At 34.4% G+C, this 24,297-nt stretch overlaps 1 protein-coding gene across 8 annotated transcripts in view; it reads left to right on the forward strand.

The window, feature by feature from the left end:
- The first annotated feature begins 3,865 nt into the window (after positions 1 to 3,865).
- LOC129221316 (protein tramtrack, beta isoform-like) overlaps positions 3,866 to 24,297 on the forward strand; it is a 215,045-nt gene continuing 194,613 nt past the window's right edge. For 7 of the 8 annotated variants that reach the window (XM_054855782.1, XM_054855781.1, XM_054855777.1 and 4 more), the window contains exons 1-4: positions 3,866 to 3,984; positions 5,261 to 6,132; positions 7,673 to 7,850; positions 8,604 to 8,780. In XM_054855782.1, coding sequence (XP_054711757.1) covers positions 5,299 to 6,132; positions 7,673 to 7,850; positions 8,604 to 8,780 — 1,189 coding nt within the window. In that variant the 5' untranslated portion in view covers positions 3,866 to 3,984; positions 5,261 to 5,298. Of the gene's footprint in view, positions 3,985 to 5,260; positions 6,133 to 7,672; positions 7,851 to 8,603; positions 8,781 to 10,767; positions 11,668 to 24,297 lie in introns of those variants that run through there. The other variant, XM_054855775.1, reaches the window with a different exon arrangement.

A 24,297-nucleotide genomic window follows, 5' to 3' on the forward strand; every position in this document is an offset into this window, starting at 1 on the left:
TTTATCAATTTAAATTAAACCACACCCACCGAGTTTCAAAGTAAAATGAAAAATACTCACAGAGCAATTTTTGACTGTTTAATTTTTAGAAGTTCATTTTTCATTTATCAATTGCAAGTTATCGGAGCGATGTTGTACTCTGTGTTTCAATGGATCCCTCTCAACATTAAGCCATTCGTCATCTGACTCGTCTGTTCCACCATGCGTCTGTATTAAAATTATAATCGGTTGAACTTCCAATCATGTTAATGTGGAAGTTGCATGTTCGTTACATTTGCCATTTGATAAAAAGTCCTTTTTTAGATATATTTTTAAATTTCTTTTTAAATAGCGATCCAAGCCCTTTTGTCTTATTATACCGAAAAGCAATTAAATTGTAATATTTTAACTGTTAAATAAAAGTTATCTGTTTTCATTTTCTCAGTTTTTATGGAATTATGCGTCGCCCGGTTTTGCACGGTCTACTTCGAAAATAAAAGTTATGTCAAGTGACGCATGTTCAACAATCAGGCTTTAAAAATAAATAAATAAATAAATAAATAAATAAATGTGGCAGATTGCAGAAAAATAACGAAACAGTAAACATAAAAAATCCTCCGATTACAGGAAGAGCTTTATGGAATTATGATAAGCTTTTTTAAAAAAAGTATAAAAATAAAGTAAGTGATATTGCAACGTTCTTTTTAAAATGTTAAGTTTTGGAAAAATGTATTTTTTTTTTCGTTTTAAGCTTGGAAGCGAAAAATTTCCTCCCTCTTTTAAAATATTTCTAGCGCTTCTACTGCTTTACGTGAGGAACAAAATTTCGTTTCATATTTTTGTCTTTTTTTAAAAAAACTCAAAATGCATATTTTTTACAATTTGCTTTCCTCCCTTTTGTTTCTCCTAAACATGTAATAAAACCAAATGGAAATAACATGAATAATAAGCGATGAAAATATTATTCCAATTAAATACTCCAAACAATTTCGAAAAGAATAAGCTATACCGAACGGACAGAACATGATTCGTACAGCAAAAAACTGCTTTGCAAATACTTCCCATTAAAAGTTATTTTGAAATGATTTTATCATCTTGATAAAATTTATTCAAACATATCTCTTCGCAAGCGGCATGTGTAACCATGGCAACGCAGAGAACGAGAAAAGAACTCGAACCGAATAGAAGTTTCAGGAGTTATTCAAAGAACTTTCTCTCGTTGGCTATTTATCCCTCAAATTCGATGAATCGCTAAAATACTTTGAGTCATACGATAATTGCTGAAATTTTCCCAATTCTCATTGAACATCATTTTTGAAGTCGGTGAAAAAAGATAATAAAATGATGTGAAACCATATGATTGTATTTTTCAGAACAAACACTCAAAATCAAGAATGAAACATTTATAATACCTTCGTACAAATACCTACTGTTGTTTTCAATGCGATGTATGATGTATGATGCAATTAGTGTTGTCGGTCTGCGGAGTCGGAACAAAAATGCTCAACTCCGGCTCCAAGAGTTTCTGAGCCTTCGACTCCGACTCCTTTACCCCAAATCAGTCTGACTCCGACTTCACAAGCACTGACTGAGTGGCGGTCCTTGAGGGAAAATGACTGATTCCGACTCCGGAGCAGGCCCGTCATTTGAGCGATCAGGGGTGCAATTCAAAGATAAAAATGTGCATTTTACCTGTAATTTGGTGCTTCGTTCCTATAAAATGTATCGATCTATAAAATCTATGGAGATATTGGTAAGTACCCTTGTCCCCCTCCCCGGAAAACTTTGAAATGACGGGTAGTATGGATGGTGTTTAAAGATGAAAAGTATTTTTTATTTTTTAGAGCTATACCCAACTGCAGTTTTGAAGTCGGTTCTGTTTTTTGAGCAATTACGATTGCTTATTGTTCTCACTTGACTGTTTTAATGTCCTTTGATTTCCTTTTCCCGCCAGCACCCTCTGCAGCATCACCGTCGACCGGCTCCTCACGATGCTGCTCCTCTAGCGAAAACCGTCTACAGGTTGCATCCATATGCTACACACACGCGCATACATACACAACTTCACACACACACACGCTCACACAAATACATACACCTACACACACATACACAAACACATACACATCACACACTCAAACACATACATACACACACGCATACATACAGACACCTACACACACATACACATACCCCTCTACACACAAACACACATACCCCCCCCCCACACACACACACACTCGTGATTGCGAAAAACATAATTTGGATTCAAGAGGTCAAAATTCAAATTAATTTTTTTTTTCAAAAATATTTTTATTTTCTTGATTCCCCCCCCCGGATATTAGAAACTTTTTTTTAAATGTATCAATTATTCACGTCACTCAAAAATAAATAAATAAATCTTCTTTATCTTTATCTTTACTAATAATAAAGCTGAAAGTCTCTCTGTCCGGAGGATGTCTGGATGTCTGGATATCTGTAGGATGTCTGTGACGCGCATAGCGCCTAAACCGTTCGGCCGATTTTCAAGAAATTTGGCACAAAGTTAGTATGTAGCATGGGGGTGTGCACCTCGAAGCGATGTTTCGAAAATTCGATGTGGTTCTTTTTTTATTCCAATTTTAAGAAAAAAACTATCATAAATAACGAAATTATCATAACGTGGAACCGTAACATGGGCACAAGCCAATTGGCGAGATACAAAATTATCATAACGTGGAACTGTAACTTCGGTACAAGCCAATTGGCGAGAAAATTCACCATACATTACTTGTAAATATACAAGCGAACCAAAAGACCTTTAATTTTTCTATTACGGGCGAAGCCGTGCGGGTGCCACTAGTTACTAATAATAAAGCAGAAAGTCTCTCCATCCGGAGGATGTCTGGATGTCTGTGACGCGCATAGCGCCTAAACCGTTCGGCCGATTTTCATGAAATTTGGCACAAAGTTAGTATGTAGCATGGGGGTGTGCACCTCGAAGCGATTTTTCGAAAATTCGATGTGGTTCTTTTTTTATTCCAATTTTAAGAAAAAAACTATCATAAATTACGAAATTATCATAACGTGGAACCGTAACATGGGCACAAGCCAATTGGCGAGATACGAAATTATCAGAACGTGGAACTGTAACGTCGGTACAAGCCAATTGGCGAGAAAATTCACCATACATTATTTGTAAATATACAAGCGAACCAAAAGACCTTTAATTTTTCTATTATGGGCGAAGCCGTCGGGTGCCACAAGTAAATACATAAAGCAAAATAAATAAATTAATCGTTCGTCGAGAAAAAACCAGCAAACTAAAAAAACCCTTAAAATTGCGAAAAAAAATAAATTTTAATTTTTTTTTTAAATTTTAAAATTTTTAAATGTTAGATCATACTGATGAAGTTTTATGAATAACTAAAAAGAAATTCTTTGTGGGTACACCAAAACTATGCAAGAGCAAGTGGGATAACCTACTATGCGCTGAGTCAAAAACTCTGAAATCATGCAACAATCAATCAATCAGTGAATCAGTTTTAATTGTTATTTGGAGCTAAACCTCAGTTGATGTTGCAGATAAATCTGTTTCATCTCCAAATAGGCATTCCTGATTGAGAAACAAATTCCAGAAATTATATTTGAAGAGTATTTTAGATGCTTGGGCTTGATTGCTTTTTCTCAGTAATCACGATATGGAGAATTTGTTTCCTTTCTCGATAAGAATAGAGAAAATGGATAATAGCCAAATGTGGCAACCGAAAACTGAACGCCAAAACTGAACTTGCTCATACCGCTGCTGTGAGCCTATCAGTGAATTTCTTTTATTTGCGTCATGCAAGAATCTTTCTCGAACGTTGCGATTGGCTCAAAATAGAGTCCGTGTTCGTACATCTGAAACCCCGTACTCACTTCTCTTAGCTCAGAAATTTCTAAATTTTGGTTATATGAACTTTAGACACCGAGTTGTAAATACGCATTAATCGCTCGGTCAGATCATATGAAAGCTACTATATTTTTGTAAGTACAATTAAGTTTTGCATCAAAATTATAATTAATAATAAATTAAATTGTTGTCATTTTAAAAATTTGCATTTCTTTTCAGCATTCTTGCTAATGAATTTATTATGTAATTTTTAGAGAGGTGTACACAAAATGGCGCGTACTGATTTCGTGGCAGACATATTGCTAATGAAGCGCTAGTGTACATGTAGAGCAGCTCTCTCTTCTCTGTTATTGATGAGAATTGGTGTCAAATGTTTTTTTTTTTAAACTTAAACATAATTATTTTTGTTTATTTATGTGATATCCAGTTTTTCTTGCAATGTTGATCTGTGACTTAGATTTAATATTCGTGATGTGGTACGTAGTTTTAGGTGTCTCGAAGGTATCACTAGCTGACTTAGTAGGTGTCAACCAGTAGGTGTAAAAGTAAACCAGCGTCATCTCTCATAATGTAAACATCATTACTTTCACTCTGCATATTAATGAATTAATGGCTGGGTGTCGATTCTAATTTATGGAGGGCCGATTAAATTCTTTTTTTTCTAAATTCAATCAGTTCTGAAATTAAATGATCGATATTAAATGGCGATATTAAATTAATCTTCTGGCTGGGTAATAGTTATTGCCCTTCCACATAAATTGATTTATCAATGATAAAAGATAATGTAATAAATAACAATTACATTTTATAAGATTTGATTTTTAATTTTTTAAGTGGAAATACAGCATTGTAAACGACAAGTTTCAAGAATGTTGTGGTACATGATTTGTATGCCTAGGAAAAGAATTGTGTTTTGATTACTTGTTTTTATTTGAAAATTGTATGCGAGCCGACCTCCTATGAAAAACATACTTGTTATTTTATTGTCTGGTGTCTAGTAGAGTCATTACTGTACAAATTCCTAATAACATTGTTCAGGTAGTTGCCATCGTAGCAGGTCAAGGGGATAATTCCCCTCTGGCTTTATGGAATCAATATTTACACTTCAGTGGCTAGGTTTTGTTGTCAATAAATTTTGCTTGAGTTTGCCCCTTTTATCTACTCCCCCCCCAAAGGAAAATTCGTGAGCCTTGAAAGAAAAAAAAATGTTGGGAATTTTTTTTAGAATTTTAAAATATGCAGATAAACCTTAGTGTAAATGTTTTTCAATAAGTTAAAGCTTATATCATTTTAGCAAATAATTGTCATTATTTAAAGCTTTAAATGACGTGAATTAATCAAACATGTTTAAAAAATATTTTAGGATTCTGCTACCAATGTAACTTGTGATTTATTATTTTTTGTTTGCAGGTTCATTCACTAGTCATTGTCATCCTTCATCACTCATCATGTCTCAGCAGTTCTGCCTCAAATGGAACAACCACACCACAAACATGTTGCAGGTCTTCGAGAGCCTGCTGAGCACGGAAGCCTTGGTGGACGTGACTCTCGCGTGTGACGGCCTGAGCCTCAAGGCCCACAAAATGGTGCTTTCCGCTTGCAGTCCCTTCTTCCAGAGTTTATTTTTAGAGAATCCCTGCAAGCACCCCATTGTGATAATGAAAGATATGCGCTACACGGACCTCAAAGCCATCATAGACTTCATGTACAGGGGCGAGGTGAACGTCTCGCATGACCAGCTGTCAGCGCTCCTCAAGACGGCAGAGACGTTAAAAGTGAAGGGGCTGGCGGAGGTGACGGGGGAAAGCCGACACGCGGCCGGCATCGTCCAGCAGGAGATCGTCAACAACAACACCCCCCAGGCGCCCCCCACAACCGCCGTGCCTCCCACGCTGCCCCCCTCCGCCGTAAGGACAGACACGCCGCCCTTGCAGGGTAAAAGAAAGCGGGGCCGCCCCCGGAAGCGGTCGCTCTCCGACTCCGCCCGCTCAGATGACGAGGGCGGCACCGGCCCCAAGATCAAGGAGTCCCACTCCCCGGAGATCGAAGAGCTCTCGGGGGACGCGTCCATGGAGGGCTCCAGTGATATTCGTTCGGGCAGCACTCCTTCCAACTCGCAATCTCAGGTGCAAGCCGCCGCTCACTCATCGAACTCTGTACATAATTTCAACTCCAAATCCCATCTGCAGGACCACGACGAAGATCAGATATCGTGCGACGACGATAATGACTTTGAAGTTGAGCCATCCAAGTTGATGGAACAAACTTTAACCACAGACAATGTAAGTGTCTGAAAGTAATTTCAGTATCGATTCACCGAGTGCATTATCGTTACTACTCATAACGAATTTCAAACCAATCTCGGTGATAATTATCGCTTCAAAATAATGTGACATTGTATGATTCGTTATTTATAATTTCAGTGATATAGCTTCTCTTAACCTTGTCATAAGATTTCTCATCAATTTTATGTATATTAATGTTCCTATACCTTTTATTATGCCGTGCTTGCTATGTTAACAGCTCCAATCCTCTTCTCGTTCATGTATATAAGTCAGAAGTACACTTTTTGTTAGTGTTAACTAAGTAATGTTGACACCATCAATTTCTATCATTTTTAACTGTAATGTAAATATTACAGGAAAAACAATTTTAATTCATAATATGCATAACTAGCGAGTTACTTTTAATTTCATCTGCATGCTTGTTATGGTAATTTTGAGGCATTACTTATCAACAAATGCATACCTACCAACCTTTACTGTAGTTTCCCTCTTTTCTGGGTTTCAAGATATTGTATTTTTTAAATCCGCTTTTTAAAGTAATTAAAATTGAAAATACACATTTTAAAAAATCTTAAGCTTTAGTTAGACCCCGATTGTAGATGAACGCTATTAGCAGAAATTTTGATATTTTTAAACTAATTTTTATAACCTTTTTTTGGCAAGTGACAATATTGAAAAAGGAGCAAATGCTTTTGTCATTGTGGTACTCCTTGTTTTTAGCTCGACATTTTAGCTGTTGGCCATGATATAAGATGTAAAATGTTTTTTTTACATGAAATATTTAAGGAGTAATTAGTTGGCAGACATTTTTATCTAGGCCTGGCTCCAATAATCAAGCCTCTTATTGGTTTGCTTAGTATTCGTTGGTATTGGTAGCTTAAATGTAACTCTGAAATTAATTTACTCTTAAAAAGCATTATATAGAACTTTGCTGTTAAAATTTTTAAAACAATGTTTCATGCTTCATTTAATAGCCCAGTGAATGAAGTATTTATTTTGTTATAGAAACAAACTGAACTTGTTGATTTTGATAAACTTATTAATATAAAGTTAATGCTTAATTCTTAGTTAAATTAAAATTTTTTACATAAGTTAACTGTAGTTCATGTGCTCGTTTTCATTAGTTTCCAATGAATTAGAAGTGAAACAAACTGCTATTTGTATGCCATAACTAACAATATTTTTATTACTTTGCTATTATCTGCAATATTTATATTTCTTATTTAAATTATTGTTGGCACTATTTATTGCAATGGCAACAAAAGGAAATTAGATAGAATAGTGAAAATGGTTTGATACTATGTGAATGTTTTTCTCATCTGTAAACGAAAAATATTAATCTGTTGTATAAACTGACGCATATTTATTTCAAGTGAAAAAGTTAAATCTTAATATCAATGTTCAACCTATTTTTTTTTCAACCTGAAATTTACTGATTTTGATATTAAATTGCTTAAGATCTGATGCGTAGCTGACATTTGCTGAGTAAAAAAAGTTCAATGCCATTAAATTGATTGTATGATTCCAATTTTTTTAGGTTCCTTCAAATAGTCAAAACAGTACAGGGCACATAACACTTCCATCTGTCAGTGGCTTAGAAATATCCAGGCGGTCTATGAGTAGTACGGATAGTGGTAGCCAAGCATTAGTTCCTGTTTCTTCAATACCATCAGACTCATTAGGTTCCAATCTTCAAGGACCAGACAGTCCGCAAGGTAATTATATGCAATTGAGTGCTTTAATTAATACTGAAGTGTAGTGTATGGTTTTATCATTAATGAACAAAGTAAATTGTTAGTATCTGATTTAAGAATACATGATATTTTTTCATAGGCTTGCACTTTTTTTTTTGCATTGAACCTGTTATTGCCACCCCTAAATAAATATGTTGGTGTAATTTTTCTGATTTTGAACTTTAAATACTGACTAATACTTGATATATTTCTGTAGAGTGACTTCTGATCCAAAGTTTAACTATTCAACTGTTTTAAGTACATTTGTTTTGAACAAAATGAAGAATACAACGTATTAGAAGAGAACAAAATTATATTCTCATTCATTCCTTGTAAAAAAGTGAGTTGTAATTTGAGAATTATCATGAGATTTTATCTTGCAAAACAATGAAATTTTAACATTTTTGTTGATTAATTTTTCAAGTATGGTCATAAGTAGTAAGGCAAGTCCAATATAAAGTAAGAATCATGCAATTGTGGTAAATTAAGAAAGTGAACATAATTTAAAATTATGATAAGACATTCTCAATCAGTATTAAAAGGGTAAATCTCAAGCCTCAATGTTGAACTTCGTAAGTAATTGCAAGTGTAGAAAGCTGTTCTCCAAAGTTTTCTAATTTAATATAATGATGAGGAAAGTTAATTGTGCATCTTATATTAATTCTTAAGATTCCACTTTAATGTTGTTCCTGCAGTAAGGTGTTTCATTCATTAAGAGAATGTTACTTTTTTCAGACATCAAGCCCCAAATTCTTTCATTCGACGATCCTCCCATTTCTCCCGTTGCGGGTCCCTCCCACAGTTCCGAAAGGTCTATGATGATGTACATGGACCAAGGAGTTGCCTCTCTGCCTGGGCCAAGCAATTATCAGGACAGTAGTGCACTCGTGCCACACGATTCACAACCTCAAGGTAACCCTTTCTATCCAACCCAGGACCCTTTTTCACTTCTCTCTTGTGTTGTGTATTTACATTGTGTGGAGAGATCACCGATTCAGATGAAAATGAAATTTGTTACAGCCTCAAATCTGCAGGCTGATAGTTTTGTTTTGGCATTTCTAAGATAGATTTTTTCATTGAATTGCTGGTCTCTTCACAATAGTTCAATAATATGATAAAGTAGGTTGCTTAATTTTCCCGACTCATTTTAGAGCCAAATGGGCAGCCTACTTTATGTGTTAATTTAGTTGTACTCTTAGATGTAGTTAGCTTTAAGTTAGGTTTAATTTAGCTTTTAAGTCTAGTTTGTAAGTTAGTCATGTAAGTTAAGTTAATGTTTTTTTTTTACTTAAAGGTAGCATTAAGTTAAAGCATTAAGTACCAATTTTGTATTGGTATATTAAATTTTGTTTAATTGTCATGTTATTGGGACCATTTAAACTGTTGCAGTGTTCATTATAAAAATGTTAAGTCGTTTAAACTGTCCGGCAATGAATTGTGCCATTATGACAGTATTATGTAAGTGATTTAACTTGCGTACAAATCAAATTGTCTGTTTGGCGTGTGCCTTACTTGTGGACATTAATAAATGGGCTCCATCGAAAACGATCCACCTGCCAGAAGTTGAAGCATCCAGCAAGTCAACTAACTCCAAGATGGGGAAAAGTTCCAGGACGAAGGACCAGAACCTGTGGCATCCAGCTGTTCTTGGATTCCCAAGTAAAACAAGTTTTTAAATTTTATGGTAAGTTAAAATATTTTTATTTTTAACTATGGTATGGTAAATTATTGAGTGCATTAATGTTTGTCGGGCCTTGGTAAGTATTATGAAGGCCCTTTTCTTCGAATTCGTCGACTTGACCGTACCTTGGCAGGAGTTTGAAAGAAAGAAAATTGTGGAGCTGTCTCTTCTGTGATAATATTGTAAAACTGAAGTATATTGTAATTTGTCAAAAGATGTAGCAATTTGTTGAAATATTTGTAAAAATAAATGTATCTGAATAGTATTATTGGTTGCAAGTCTTATTTAAAGATCAAACATTTTAATTTGATTTAAGTTCAACAACTAAAACTTGTCTGCATGCAAGCAAATTTTTTTGAACATAATGCTCAAGTTGCTAACTTTTCTGGCTTTTTTAACATGTCATAAATTAAGTGCCAAATTTAGAGTCTTAACTCTTGGTACCAGTTCAAAATTGCTTAAGTCAGCTGAATCTCAGTATTTTAAGATGTTAAGCGCTTGAGTTCCTGACATTTTTCTTGGTGAGAATTGACCACTGGATTTAGCATCACATAGTTATGGTCTAGTTTTTTGAGTTTATTTTCAGGTGAAGTTGGAGAAAGGTGTGAAGCTTTATTTTTTTAGGTAAGTTAAATTTGTATCTTTGAGTAATAAGATAGTTATAGTTTGAAATGAATTTGTATTTTACTTCATGTATGGCACCACAAAACTTAAGTGAAACTTGTTTGTAATGAAGAGCTCATAGTGTTGATATAAAGCATCCTTTTTATTCATTAGGTTGGAAATCATGAATAATGAAGCTTGTTCTGGTTAGTATATTTTAATGATTTGCAAAATGGTGTACAGCCTTTCTTTAGTTGAAGGGGGTTTTGTCTCGCCATGCGCGATCATGCAATGCAACAGTTTGAATGGTGACCTCCTTGTCCGTTAAAACTTAACGAAAAAAGGAAATACCAGAATATTGCTGTATTCTGATCGTTCTTAAGTGTGTGGTGTCATTAGTGAATGGTAGAACGCCAGAGTGTCTATTAATTGATAATTGAATTTTAGGCCCATTATGCAGGTTTAGTAAATCCTGAAGAGTAAAAGTAGAATTGCTGAATTTTTCCTTAGGTTTTTAACTTATGCTATTTGTTCCATTGTCAGTTAATAGGCACTTTGAATGTAGGATTAGTATGTGGTTTAGCTGCAAGTTCTCATTTTTTGTCATTTCTTCAGGTCGAAAAATGTTGTGGTGGAATCAGCGCATGAAAATGCAAAAATATCAAGGATCAGCTTTTCACCAGGCGAAATTCAAGCCGCCCCACTTTTCCCACAGCCTTTTTAAGGGTAGCCCGAAGCAGGCCATATGCCCCTTCTGCTTTAAAGTTTTCTACGACAAAAGTACCATGAACAGACACGTGTCCAAGAGGGTGTGTCTGGGCTTGCAGTTTCAGACTGGTGATGTTTGTGAAGATGTTCCTGCTTCTAATATAACTATATTGCCTGTTGCCAGAGATGCAGATGTTGTACCGGAAGACTTTCATGACTCAAGTGAAAACATTAAACTAGAAGAAGTCCTATCTAAGTCTTCAAAGGTACCCTGTCCATATTGTAAGAAACCCATGAAGGGTGAAAGAGGTGTGCGGAAACACTTGGATTTTTATGGCTGTCCTATGGCCCTAAATGCTAAAGGAGTCGACAATGACATTGACTGATGAACTTAAACATTATGGGATGTATTTGTTATGGGTACACAATTTTAAAACTTGTTATTGATTTTTGAGGCCAGTTTTAATGCTGCAATTTAATTTGTAAGATGGAGCTACTGACAATGTGTTTTTATAGTCCCAGTAACAAGGCAACAATTAAGTTTTAGTAGTACTGCACTGCTTTTGATTATTTAAAATTATCTAGTCTTGAATGTTTTAAAGAAATTATGTGTTATCATTTTAGTTTTATGTTTAGTATAGAAATAATATATTGAATTATTTGAGTTTTTATTATGCTCCTATTTTCTTTGGAGCAAGTCATAATTTTAAAGATTAGGTTCTAATGGTGGCTATAATTTTAGTGGTAGGTAGCTCCATCAGATTTATGTACATAGTTGTATGACAAGTGAATAAAATGATTTAAATCGGACAAAACTACTCAATTTAATGGAGTTCTTTAATTGAAGAAATAAAGATGCAGCCTGCTGTGAATTTCAAAGGTAGGAAATAGGTATGGAGCTACATGACTGTATTATGATGTTATAAATGGAAATTCCTTTAGTACAGCAGAGTGCCAATAGTCCAAAACAAGTAGTTAAACAAACAAAAGCAAAGATAGATGAATAAGCAACTTAAAGGTTTTAACTGACTACCAAACTGTGACTGAAATTTTTTAGTTGGGTAACTTTTTTAGGAGCAGATGTGCTAAAAAAAATTTGATTGGCCTTAAAGCTGCCATGTTGCAAAATCCTCTTTTGTAAAGCTATCTTGCTTTGATGCAGAAGTGAGTTTTCAGTCTTGACGGATATCAGCTCAAAATTAAATTAACTGTTGGAGAAATTTGGAAAGTTACATGATTTTTTTTTGTTACTAATTTGCATTGTGATAATATTAAAGCTAAATCGCCTGTCAATTTCTTTAGAAAATAACAATGTAAGTGCCGTAGTCGAATCTTTTCCTTTCATTTGAAAATTTTAATTGGGATGCTCTCCTTTTCTTTGAATTGCATCATTTACCCCTGTTTAGAAGTCGTATTTTTTAGTACTCTGCACTATAATTAAAAGGAATAATTAAAAAGCCTAACAGATTTTGAGTACAATTTCTTAAACAGAAAAGTCAAGTTGGATATGAATGCATAAGTTACCCTGTATATTGCTGTGCGAAGCAAAAAATATTTCCCATTCACAAAGACCATGAAACAATATGTTGTGAAGAACCATCTCGTGACAATATAAAGAATAAATACCTTTGTGCTGAAAAATTAAAATGTCAGTAATCCATAACGTTGGATTACTGACATTTTAACATCTCGTGACAGTTAATTTTCATTAAAAGTTTAGATAAGACTTTTGCAACTCCTTAAAAATTAAAAGATTACTTTTTTCACCAGCTTTATGCCAGAGATACCAAATAGTTATGAAAAAAAAAAAAAAATTTTAGTCCCGCCATACTATTTGTATTTCGGGAAAAATTATTAAAATTAACAGCTCTGCAGTTTGTTCCCATAAAATGATAGTGAAATCTTGCACTGCTGTTGATAAATCTCATCATTCAAGGGGGGGAAAAAATTCTATCCGAAATGCAATAAAGTTGTTCAGTGAACGACCTCAAGAACTGCTGTCTGCTAACAACTTTATTGCATTTCGGAATTATCGCTCTTTAACAAGCATAGTTTAATAATTTGTCCTAGAATATAAATAGCTTCGTCAAATTTACAGTTAAAAAAGACTTCCTTTTAAAAGGCACGTGAAATGTTCAATGACTTTTTGTCGAAGGATTACAAAAAACTTCGAAAAGCGTGAAACTATCGGAGCAAAAAATAACAGCACAGTATTAAGAAATATTAAATATGGCAGGTTTAAAAGAGAAGAACGTAAAGAAACTTTTCCGTACAAAAAAAAAAGTCATACGGCTATTAATTTAGCACTTAGGACAAACTTTGAATGGTGTTTTAATCACTCGCCTAATGAGGCAGTGAGACGCTGAAGGATGGAAGTGGATATTTTCAAGTTTTGATTTGAGTATAACTCGTTTGAAGCTACGGTCCTAGGTAGGCTTTTATGGGAACATGTTTTCGAAATCGTGCTGTATGCCCTCTTGCCTTACAACGGGATATTCACCTCTCTGTACTGGTTAGCTTAAATATAGTATTTGCTTTTGGCACTAAGATCCCTGTGCTTCTCACTGCCTCATGTTTTTAATTCATTTTTTTTTTCTTTGAAAAACCTTAAATTTGTCATAGGAAAATAAATTAGACGAACTCTCATAATGAAACTTTATTTAACGAGAACCCAGATTTTACGAAGAAATCAGAAATGGTTGATGCAATGTTAAGTTTACGAAAGCATAACTCGCTTTTAACGAGCAAACCCTGCTTAAAGCGAGCATAATTTTTAACTCTTTACTATAGACTTCATCTCAACTTAACCTTTTTAGTAACCTTTTTCAGCATTCCAAAGTCAAGCAAAATTTTTCTTAGTCATAAACCCAGAGAACAAGCGATGACTGCACTTTTTTTTTTATTTTTTAATTTGTGGAGTGTGAAGAAGTATTTTAAAATTTATAATTGTGTATTCCTTAGAAACAATGAAACGACATTTAGACAGTTGAAAATCATCCAACTTCTAAACTCTAAGAGAGATTAAAAAGAAGAAAAACACAATTAAGATGAATATTTTTATTCACGAAGAATTCGACAGTACTTTAATGAACGATTATTTTCATGGTTTCTGCATCAGGATATGAGCTAGTTAAAACAATTTTTTTGAGCGTAAATTCCTACTTTGATCAGCAAAGAATTTTTTATTTTGGCTATTTTTATGTAATCAAGTCGGTTATTTTTTTAAGTTACAGGACGGTGACCTACCTACCCGTAATAATTCTTTAAAAATATTAGGAATTTTGGGAAAAGCTTTGTTCAGCGATGAACTTTGAATCGATGACTCGTCTGCAAGTCAGCGTTAAGCAAGTCAAAGCAGGTATCCTAAATAAGCCTTAAAAATTATTTTTAACCCGTTTTTGGTAATTTATAATCGATTTTATCTTTTCCGAGACGGGAAGTAATCCCGCCGGGACGTCTGGCAACTCTAAAATAACATGAAAATTAGGTAAAATTAAGTACAGTCGGACCTACATATATCGAAATAGCGAATTGCCGGGAAAAAATTCGTTTTTTTTTTGAAACGATCTTATTTTATCATAAAAAGATGTCTTAAAACATTAAAATTAAAGCTAATTTTCGTGTATGAAACCCTATTTCTAATTTATACGAGCATCGGATTAAATGGAGGTTAAAAAAAAATTTACAGAAATTACAGTTTTGGCCTTCCTACATCTTCATTCTTCGGTAATCAACTTGATCCGCAACATCAGGTTTTTTTTTCTTTTGACAATGCAAATGAGAGAAAAGTAAACAAGAAAGACGATTAACCTATATTTCAAGGGTAATCCGAACAGTAAGAAACCCCACCCACAAACAACAAAATAAAGAAAAGAAAGAAAAAAGAAAATTAATTTGAATTCTGAAATTTTAAATTCAAATTATGTTTTTCGCAATCACGAACTGAGACAGGACCCTACTCATTGGAGTTATTGTTTCTAGAAACGGCTCCTGTCCCCCCCCCCCCAAGTCTGCTTCTCCTCCTGGGCTGTTACTTGTGCATAGTTGTGTGTTTGCGTAGACTTGTGTGTATGCACGTAGGCGTGTGAGTGGATGTGTGTGAACGTGCGTGTGTGTAGGACATGGACGCCTCCGACCAGGAGAAGCGGATAGCTCAAAAGCGGAGCAGCCGCAAGCAGAGGACGGTGGGCGATGGTGCTGCAAAGGCTTCTGGTCCAAGTTGAAAAAGGCACGGACACCAAAAACGGTCAAATGAGAACAATAAGCAATCGTGATTGCTCAATAATCAATCTACTTGAATGATTTTTACTGAAGCTAAAATAAGACTAGGAATGATAATCAACAGACAAAAGGGATAACTTGAAACTGATTTTACACTGTTACTTGTAACCTGCCCCAGATTCCTTATGAGTTTCGTAACAACCAACATAGTTTTGTCCCCTAACCTTCATCTTTCTTGAGATAAACAGTTTACAGTGGGAAAAAAAATCCACAAATGTCTCGAAATAAATTTCGATATGTAGAAACAATTTTTCTATAATGAACATAGAAGTTTGCTGTGATTTCAATATATAGAAAATTTTGATATGTGAAAGTTCGGTATATGGAGGTTCGACTGTATAAATGAGGCAGTGAGAAGCAAAGGGATGTTAGTGGACGTTTTCAAGTTATGGGTAAAAGTATGTAAAGATCCGGTTTTAGGTAGACTCTAAACTGAAAAATTGATCTCAATGATGTCTTATGTCTTGCCCAAAAACAGAAGATAGGTTCATCTGCCATCTGTACTTAGTATCTCCAGAATTATTGATTTTGGTGCTTTGTGTTTATTACTGCCTCAAATCACATTCTAATTACCTCGGATTCAAACAAATTGTATCTGATGCTGAAAAATCGGGGGTTTCTAGGGATATTAAATTTTAATAATTGGTGCAACTATATATTCGTCCGCATTGTAGAAGATGTACGCAAAAATGTTAATTAAAGTTAGAATGAATAAGTAATTCAAGAGAATCCACTGAGAAATTCTAAAGGGATGTTAGTGATAAGGCGGCTCGTGCACAAAAAAAGTGGGGATGTGACTCTTGAATTTTTTTTTTTTTTTGGCTGGTGTAAAATTTGGTTACGTTACTGGCTTTTGGTATGACTGATCAGTTAACTTCTAAAAAGAATTTGGGAAAACTGCGTCAAAAATTGGGACGGATGACTACCGCAGACGTTGCGCTTCTATTTTAAAGTTCCATTCTTGTGAGATACGATGAGAAAAGTTCATTAATTTGGAAAATTTTGGTTTTTATGTTCGTGAAATAAATCAATCCACCCTATCAAAAATATTTTTTTCAATCGATCATTAATTTTAAACTCTGAAAAGTGAGGGGGCAGTTGTGCCCCCCCCCCTGAACGAGCGGCTTATGGTCATGAGTATAATAACACGTTTAAAGTTCGGGTCTAGGTACTGTCTGATATTTTAATGCGAAACCTTACACGAATTTGCGCTTGCTTCAGGTCAGATTTTATCAAAACAGGGGTGATAGCAAGAAGGAAGTAACGAGCAAGCAGAAACTGAATGCATTGGGAAGAAAAAGTTATGGCAAATCAGTGGGTAGGGGGGGGGGCTATAAAGCTGCAGCCGCCCTCCGATCAGAGCTAAACTTTTCTTTTTATTCAAGAAGTAGCACTTGCAGGAAAAAAACTAAAATTTTTGTGATCCGGACCGAAGAGTAAAAAACTGTTGAGGGACGCAAAATTACCAAGTAAAAATAAGAAAAATATCGCAACCCAGTTTCTGAAAGGGGAAAAAAAAAACATGGAAAATTGTCTTTGAAAGTCATAACAACCCAATGATGTTCAAACATTATTCAAAACACTTCTTCATTAAAAAAAAAAACAAGGCAAGGGTGTTTGATCCGAAAATTTGAGCCGACAACACATTCTGAAACCGAAAAGTTATTAATAAAAACTAATAAAAAAAACCCCCTTTAAAATGCTTTTCCCTATGATTTTTGTATGCATATTAGAAGAGTTTTTAACGGGGGAAGTGGGGGGCATACACCCCCCCCCCCCAGAAATTAGAACTTCCTTGCTTTTCGTTTTTTTTTTCTTTTCCGTACATTGATGAATAAGATATTTCAAATGTCAAAATTTAATAACTTGATCTGTACTGAGAAAAGCAAATATTTTTTCTTTTTTTAAATTCAACAAGCATAACGGCCTTTTTATTTCCACAATAGTTGTTTTTATGTTTCTAAAGTATTGCTTTGATTCTGGAGGGGTAAGAAAAAGACGCTTTCTACTGCAAAATCCCCATTCCTACTTTCATTTAGCACTTTTCTTATACTTGGCGTGATTGTCACGGAGTAATCCGAGGCTTGATTTTGCCTTTATCTCAACATCTAGATCACTTAGAGACTTTGGGATTTCACTAAATGATTTGCTCAATCCTAAGGTACAACTTAACGCTGAAAAATTAAATTTCTGAAATAAAATTATTACTTCGGTTAGGATGCAAAACAGCAAATTTCATGTAATTTCCCCATTAAATGTTTAAACATAAAACCCATTGTTCGAAATTTTGTTGCCTTGCAACAGTAATGTTAATAGCAATCCTAATGAAAATTTTGAATCAAGGCTTCTCTCAAGCAAGCATGAAATGTATTCAATATCATTACTTTCTTAGGATTTTTACCCTCATCCAGAGCCGTGTCCAAGGGGAGGGTTTTAGGGGTTAAACCCCTCCCATTGGAGAAAAAATAAAAAAATAAATGAAGAATTGTGCATATTTGACTTAAAATTAGCTTCAATGTTCAAATTTGTGAACAGAACTTTTTTTTAAAAAGCATTCTCTTTGAAGTTGCCTGGTAACTTACGACACTGTCTTCTCTTAATCAACTAAAATCATATTTTGGAAAAACAGAGATGGAGGAACAGTTGAATGGGCTGTCAATACTTTGTTTAATATAGCTTCTCATAAGGGGTTTTGATCTGGGGCGTTTCACAAAAAGCGATAACTGTTGCCGCTCTGTAGATGCATAGTAATTGCGTTTGTTGATGTAATTTACATCTGCATCAAAACTCCTCCTATTTAGTTTGCTAAGCATTATCTTACAATATTAAAACCTGAAAACATATGTTATAAAAGAGTTTGTGAAATTTTCTCAGTACTTGTTGCAATAATGCACTGTAAACAGATAATAGGTTTGAATCTAAACAAGCAGTAAAATGGGTAAATACTGAGGTTTTCTTGCCCAACCAGAAATTTCCTTCTGGGAGGTGGGGTTCATAACAATCCTTACATGTACAATACCAGTGTTGCCAGATGGTCAAATCCAGATTTCCCCAATTCCCTTCCAACTTTTCCCCAAAATGTGATGTTTTCTCTCAAATTTCCCCAAATTCAAAAATTATTTTTCCATTAATATTTTCAAAAAATGAATTGACTTTCTCTGATATTTTTGTCTCTTGAAATTCCCCCCCCCCAAATAACCAAATTTTCTTATAAAATTCCCCAATTTTTTTTCCTTCCCATTTTTGCTCTTTTTTTTTTGTCTTCTTTATCTTTATCTTTTTTTATCTTTACTAATAATAAAGCTGAAAGCAGTGGCGTACCAAGACAGATGGGGGCCTGGGGCGCTACTCGAAATGGGGGCCTACCTGGTATTAAAACTGAAGTTTCTCAAACTATGTGTACGTACCATATATTACAGTAATTATTTTAAGTGGTACTTTTTTATACATATTTCAGTAGTGTTGGTTTGATTTCGGACACTATTGTAAATACCACAGTAAAACACATGGTTTTAAGTAAAATTAAGTAAATACTATATTTTTAATAAAATTGCGCTTTGTCAGAAAATATCAAACAGAAAAAAGCCCTAAAATTATATTGTATCTTAAAAATTTATTGCATCTGAACATCCAAGTACAGTGAACAGAAACGTTTAGGCATTCCAGATTTAATTAATTTTAGGATGAAAATTGGCTTTTACAGAAAAAAAAAACCCCTTTACTATTCCTTTGAGTAAGACACACCAGGGAACTATTTACCTGATAACATCACCTAATCTCAGAGAAAAATATTTTTAAAACATGCTTACCTAAATAAGGATGAAATTCACACGTTCAGTCTAAATAAAACTTTTCTGCTAGGTCTCACTCACAAAAAAAAAAAAAAAAAAACGCTCTTTATGTTCTTCAGACAAAAAAAACTCTGGTGTGACCCTATACTTGCCTGGCGCGTTTGATTGAAGTGTTGAAGTGGAGAAAACGCTCCGCGCGGCTTTGCTGGTAGAATTAAAAATATTTAATGTTCGACAGAAATTAAGACAAAAAATTTTTGCGTATGAAAGCACTTAACAAAATAAAAGCAAATGATTTTTATAGGTTTAGTTAATTTAAAAATTTGGGGCCCCCATTAAATTCGTGGCCCAAGCGCTCATGTGCCTTTGTACACTAGGACGGGTCACTATGAAAAAAAAGTCATATTTAACAAAATTTACGATATATACTCGCATATATAGGTAACTGATTAATATTTCTAATCATGATGTATATGACAGATCTACTGGAAAAAATAAGATACAATTTCGGGGCTTATGTCAAAGCGGGGCCTGTGGGACATAATTTGCCCTCTCTTTGTTTAGGCAAGAGTCACTGAGAAAATATTCATTATACATAAAAAGTCAACTTTTTATTTATCTAAACCATGACATAAGGCACGTCTGGCGAAAAAGAAAACAAATTAAAATTTTGGGGCCTATGTCAAAGCGGGGCCTGGGCATCATAAACCCTCCATTGATCCCGAAGAGGTATTGATTGTATCCCTGAACAAATATTTGGTCTTTAAAAAAATTATGATTTATTAAGTCAACTTGTTTAAGCATTCAAACCAAGATATGCGACAATATTGGTGAAAACCAAAAATTGAAATTTGGGGGCCTGTGTCAAAGCGGGGCCTGGGGCGGACCGCCCCCTCCGCCCCCCCTTCGGTACGCCACTGGCTGAAAGTCTGTCTGTCCGGATCTCTCTCTCTGTCAAGATCTCTGTGGCGCGCATAGCACCTAGACCGTTCCACCGATTTTCATGAAATTTGGCAAAGAATTAAGTTTGTAGCATGGGGGTATGCAACTTTAAGCAATTTTTCGAAAATTCGATTTTGTTCTTATTCTATTCCAATTTTAAGAACATTTTCCCGAGCAAAATTATCATAAGATGGACGACTAAATTACCAAGTTATCATAATGTGGAACCGTAACGTGGGCAAGTGAATTGGCGAGAAATTCATCATGCATTATTTGTAAATATACAGGGGAACCAAAATACCTTTTATTTTTCTACTACGGGCAAAGCCGTACGAGTGCCACTAGTCATAAATACAAGTGCCTGACCGAAAGATAAGAAATAACCAAATACTTTTTTTTCTACTCGCATTTACTACTCTGCTTCTGTATGTACATTTAAACTATGATTTTTGTGTATATGTATCCAAGAACACTTCATTACACTTATTTTTGCCTGTTTCATGTATCAACTAGTTACTCATGCTGAACTATTAATGCGAATTCCATAAAGTTGAGCAAAGCTAAACTAACGCTGTTTGATACAATATAACTACCAGATGTCAAGACGCGAATTTAAATACGAAAAAAAAAAATTTCCCAGGTTTTCCCCAAGAAAAAAAAATTTCCCCAAAAAATTCCCCTCAAAACCCATTTCCCCAAAATTTCCCCAGAGAGCACAAGATTTCCCCAAAATGGGGAAATTTTCCCCAATCTGGCAACATTGTACAATACAACCTCATTTATCCGGACTAGATAGGACCAAAGGCAATCCTAATAAACGAAAATCCTAATAATAATCAATAATATTCTTAAATATGCAGACTTATCTTTTATTGCACCAAAAAACAATGCTTTCTAACAAAACTATATCATACCATTTTTTCTCAATTACTTCATCAGTTATAATTCAGCTGCAAAGAGTATATCATATTGTTTGCTAAATTAGTACTATACTTTATTGTACGTCCTTTGCAGGAGTAGTATGCTTAATTGAAATGAAACCGAGTATTTGGCGCATTTAAACTTCTGTTCTTGAAATCATAATTTTAAATTATTATTTATGTAAATATATTTTTTCTACAAATTTGATCCGGATAAACAGGCGCTGGCTAAACGGGGTTCTACTGTGTGTAAAATACATTAATAGAATAGGTAGTATATTACTTAAAACCTGATCTTCTGTGAATTTGAACCATCCCCCCTCCCCTCCAAACTGCTAAGCCCCTCATTGTGACCTTAAACAGTGAAGAATTATTTGCACACTGAAGTATGTTTTCCTGACAATGCAACTAAGAATGAAAATAATTAACGCCAAAAGCAGGCCCGTCATTTGGGAGATCAGGGGGGTCAATTGCTACCCCTCTCCCTGGATTTTACAAACACAGGGATGTGCCATCCTAAACTCACTTTTAGAGCAATCTTGGGAGCAGGAAAATGGTGAGTTTGGAGAAGTAAAACGGTGAATTTGGAGCAGCCTGGAGCAATAAAATTGCAAATTTGGAGCAGCTTGCAGCAGCGAAAAGTTAAATTTTGCATCAATTTGTAGCAATTATGTATATTTCACGCACAGAAACATGTGTGACATGATAAAATGACTAGTATGTTGTGGCCATCACGAAACTTTCTTCTATATTTTTCTTTTTTTTCTGATCCCTCCCCATGCTTGACGAGGAAGCAATATTCCCAACAAAAACAAAATTACACATGCAAAAACTGGACGACCATGCCAATGTCTGAATTATTGCAAGAGCAAAGCAAAGAGCGAAAATTGAAAGTTATTTTAAAAGCCTTGCTTGAATTAATTACAAATATTTTATTTGTTAACAAACGCAAGATGGCAACAGTTAAAAATTTTAAATCATTGAGATAATATTTCCTATCATTTCCATACAATTAAAATCACGAGAAATACGCAGACGACAATCTATTACGATTTATCTTTCTTATTGTTGCATTAATAAAAATATTTTTATTCGCAAAAAAAAAAAAAAAAAAAAATCAACACCTCTTGGAGCGATCGGCGTCAAAATAGAACCAAAGCCTGTTTACATATGGATTCACATATATTCCAAATTTCAACCAGAACGTAGCATTACTTCTTGAGATAGGGCACTCAAAATGGAAAAAAAGAACGGGTGATTGCGCTACCCCCCTTTTAGCTGTTGACACAAAAATAAAATCAGTTCTTATACCCACTAAGGGCTACTTGCCGATAAATTTTTCTTTCATTCCGTTCATTATTTCTTGAGATACAGCAGTCACAATTGACGACAAAAAACGTTCTACAGCTCAATCCCCGTTTGAGTTATTGACACCAAAATTGAATCAGCACCTGTTCCTGTTAATACCAACATATGGACCAAATTTTGTTTGATTCCGCCAGTAACTTCCTGAGGAATAGCAAGCACGCGTAACTCGAAAAACGTCCCATTGCTCCACCCCCCTTGGAGGAATTCGCGCCAAAAACTAATGGGCACAAGTTCACATAGGGGCACATATGTGTACTAAATTTCGTTCGATTTCATGCGGTAGTTTTTGTTGTAGAGCGGCCACAAAAAACTGGTCACACACAGACGTGACACACATACATACACACACACACACACACATACATACATACACACACACACACAGACAGACAGACATTTTCCAAAAATGGTCGAAATGGACTCAGCACACCTCAAAACGTTCGAATCCGTCAAAATTCGAAATTCGAAAATTTGCACGAATCCAATACTTTCTTCTATATATTAGATATAGAAGAAAGTAATAAAAAAGGAGATTAAGGATGCAAAAAACCGTAACTCCAACACTCCAACTACTAATTGAAGCTCTCTCAATTACATTTATTTATTTGTTTATTTTTATTTTATTTTATATTTATTTATTTATTTATTTATTTTCTTTTTTGTCTAATATTTTTTACAAAAAACAAGCCATGTCCTGCTCTACTTTTTTCTCTTACACTGATTTAAATTTAGTTCACATATTTACTTTGCTTAATACATCACTGCTTTTATTCACATTTAAGTTTTGGTGTTTGGTATCTATTTTTAAATTTTGTTTGCTTTTATGTAGTTCATACATATATGTAAAAGACACAAGATATTTATACCATGGGCGGATTTATGGGGGGGCAGAGGGGGGCAATGCCCCCCAACTTTGGGAGGACTTTATGTAGTAACAACACATCTTCCAAATATTAAAAAAAAAATTATTATTTTTTTTTCTTTTTTGAATAGTTGAGAAAGGCATGGGTGGATTTAGAGGGGGGCATAGGGGCATTGCCCCCCCAGTTTTGGGAGGACTTTATATAGTAACAACACATCTTCCAAAATCTTAAAACAAAAAAATCATAACTTTTTCTTTTTTGAATACAAAATGTTTAATGAAAATGAAGAGAAAAGCGAATGTCCTTTTCTGTTGAGAGAAAAGAAAAAAAGGGGAGGGGGGGGAACGAACATTAAATAAAAATAGTACAGCTGTCACTGGGGTGTTGAAAATGTGTCAAAATTCACTATTTTGGACTGAAAAACCTTTTAGGCAAGTATATGAATGAACATATAGGCTAAACGAGCTATACATTAAGCTGCAACACTTATAATAATTGATGATTATTTTAACAAATTAGAACCTAAAGCAAAGGGGGAAAAACTCCCCCCCCCCCATTAGCGCTAACAGAACGATCTACTCGTTATTATTTGTGTCCACATTTCAAGTATATTTATGCATAATATTTATGTTCTTAGTAGATTAATTGGCCTTTTGAGAAATTCTAAAAAACAAAAAACATAGTTTTTTTTCCTTCTCTTAAAAAGAGAGAGAGAGAGAGAAAATAAACACTACCGCAAACTGAATAAATTTCAGTTATCTGAGTGATCTGATTAAGTGAATCTTTTTACTTAGAGGGAGAGTATAATTTTACTGAGTACAATTTTACTTACTTTATAAATATTGTTTAAAAAGTAAGGTAAGTCATAATCATCTAAGTCTAATTGAGTCAGATCTTGTCATTATTGAAATCCAAATACTTGAGTCATCAAAAGTTTTCGAAAAATTTACTGAAATTTTATAAAAGTCTATAAAAACCTAACAAAGATTGGTAAAATCGTAAAAATCCTTTAACCGTAAAAACTGACGAATTTTCGTAAAAATTACAAACAAATCAAGCAAAAATTTGCAGGTAAGAGTGAATTACAAACAGGGCCGAATTTGCCTATAAGGTAAACAAGCTATTGCTTAGGGCCCCTGCTTTGAAGTGGGTCTCTAACTCCCCCCCCCCAAAAAAATCATGATTCGTTCCTTAAAAAATGGAAATTGTTTGAAGAAACTAATTTCATTTTCAAGTGCTTGAAAACCTTGAATATTTGAAAAAGTGTGGCTA

This window comes from Uloborus diversus, chromosome 4 (genome assembly GCF_026930045.1).
Source record: "Uloborus diversus isolate 005 chromosome 4, Udiv.v.3.1, whole genome shotgun sequence".
NCBI classification, from domain to species: domain Eukaryota; kingdom Metazoa; phylum Arthropoda; class Arachnida; order Araneae; family Uloboridae; genus Uloborus; species Uloborus diversus.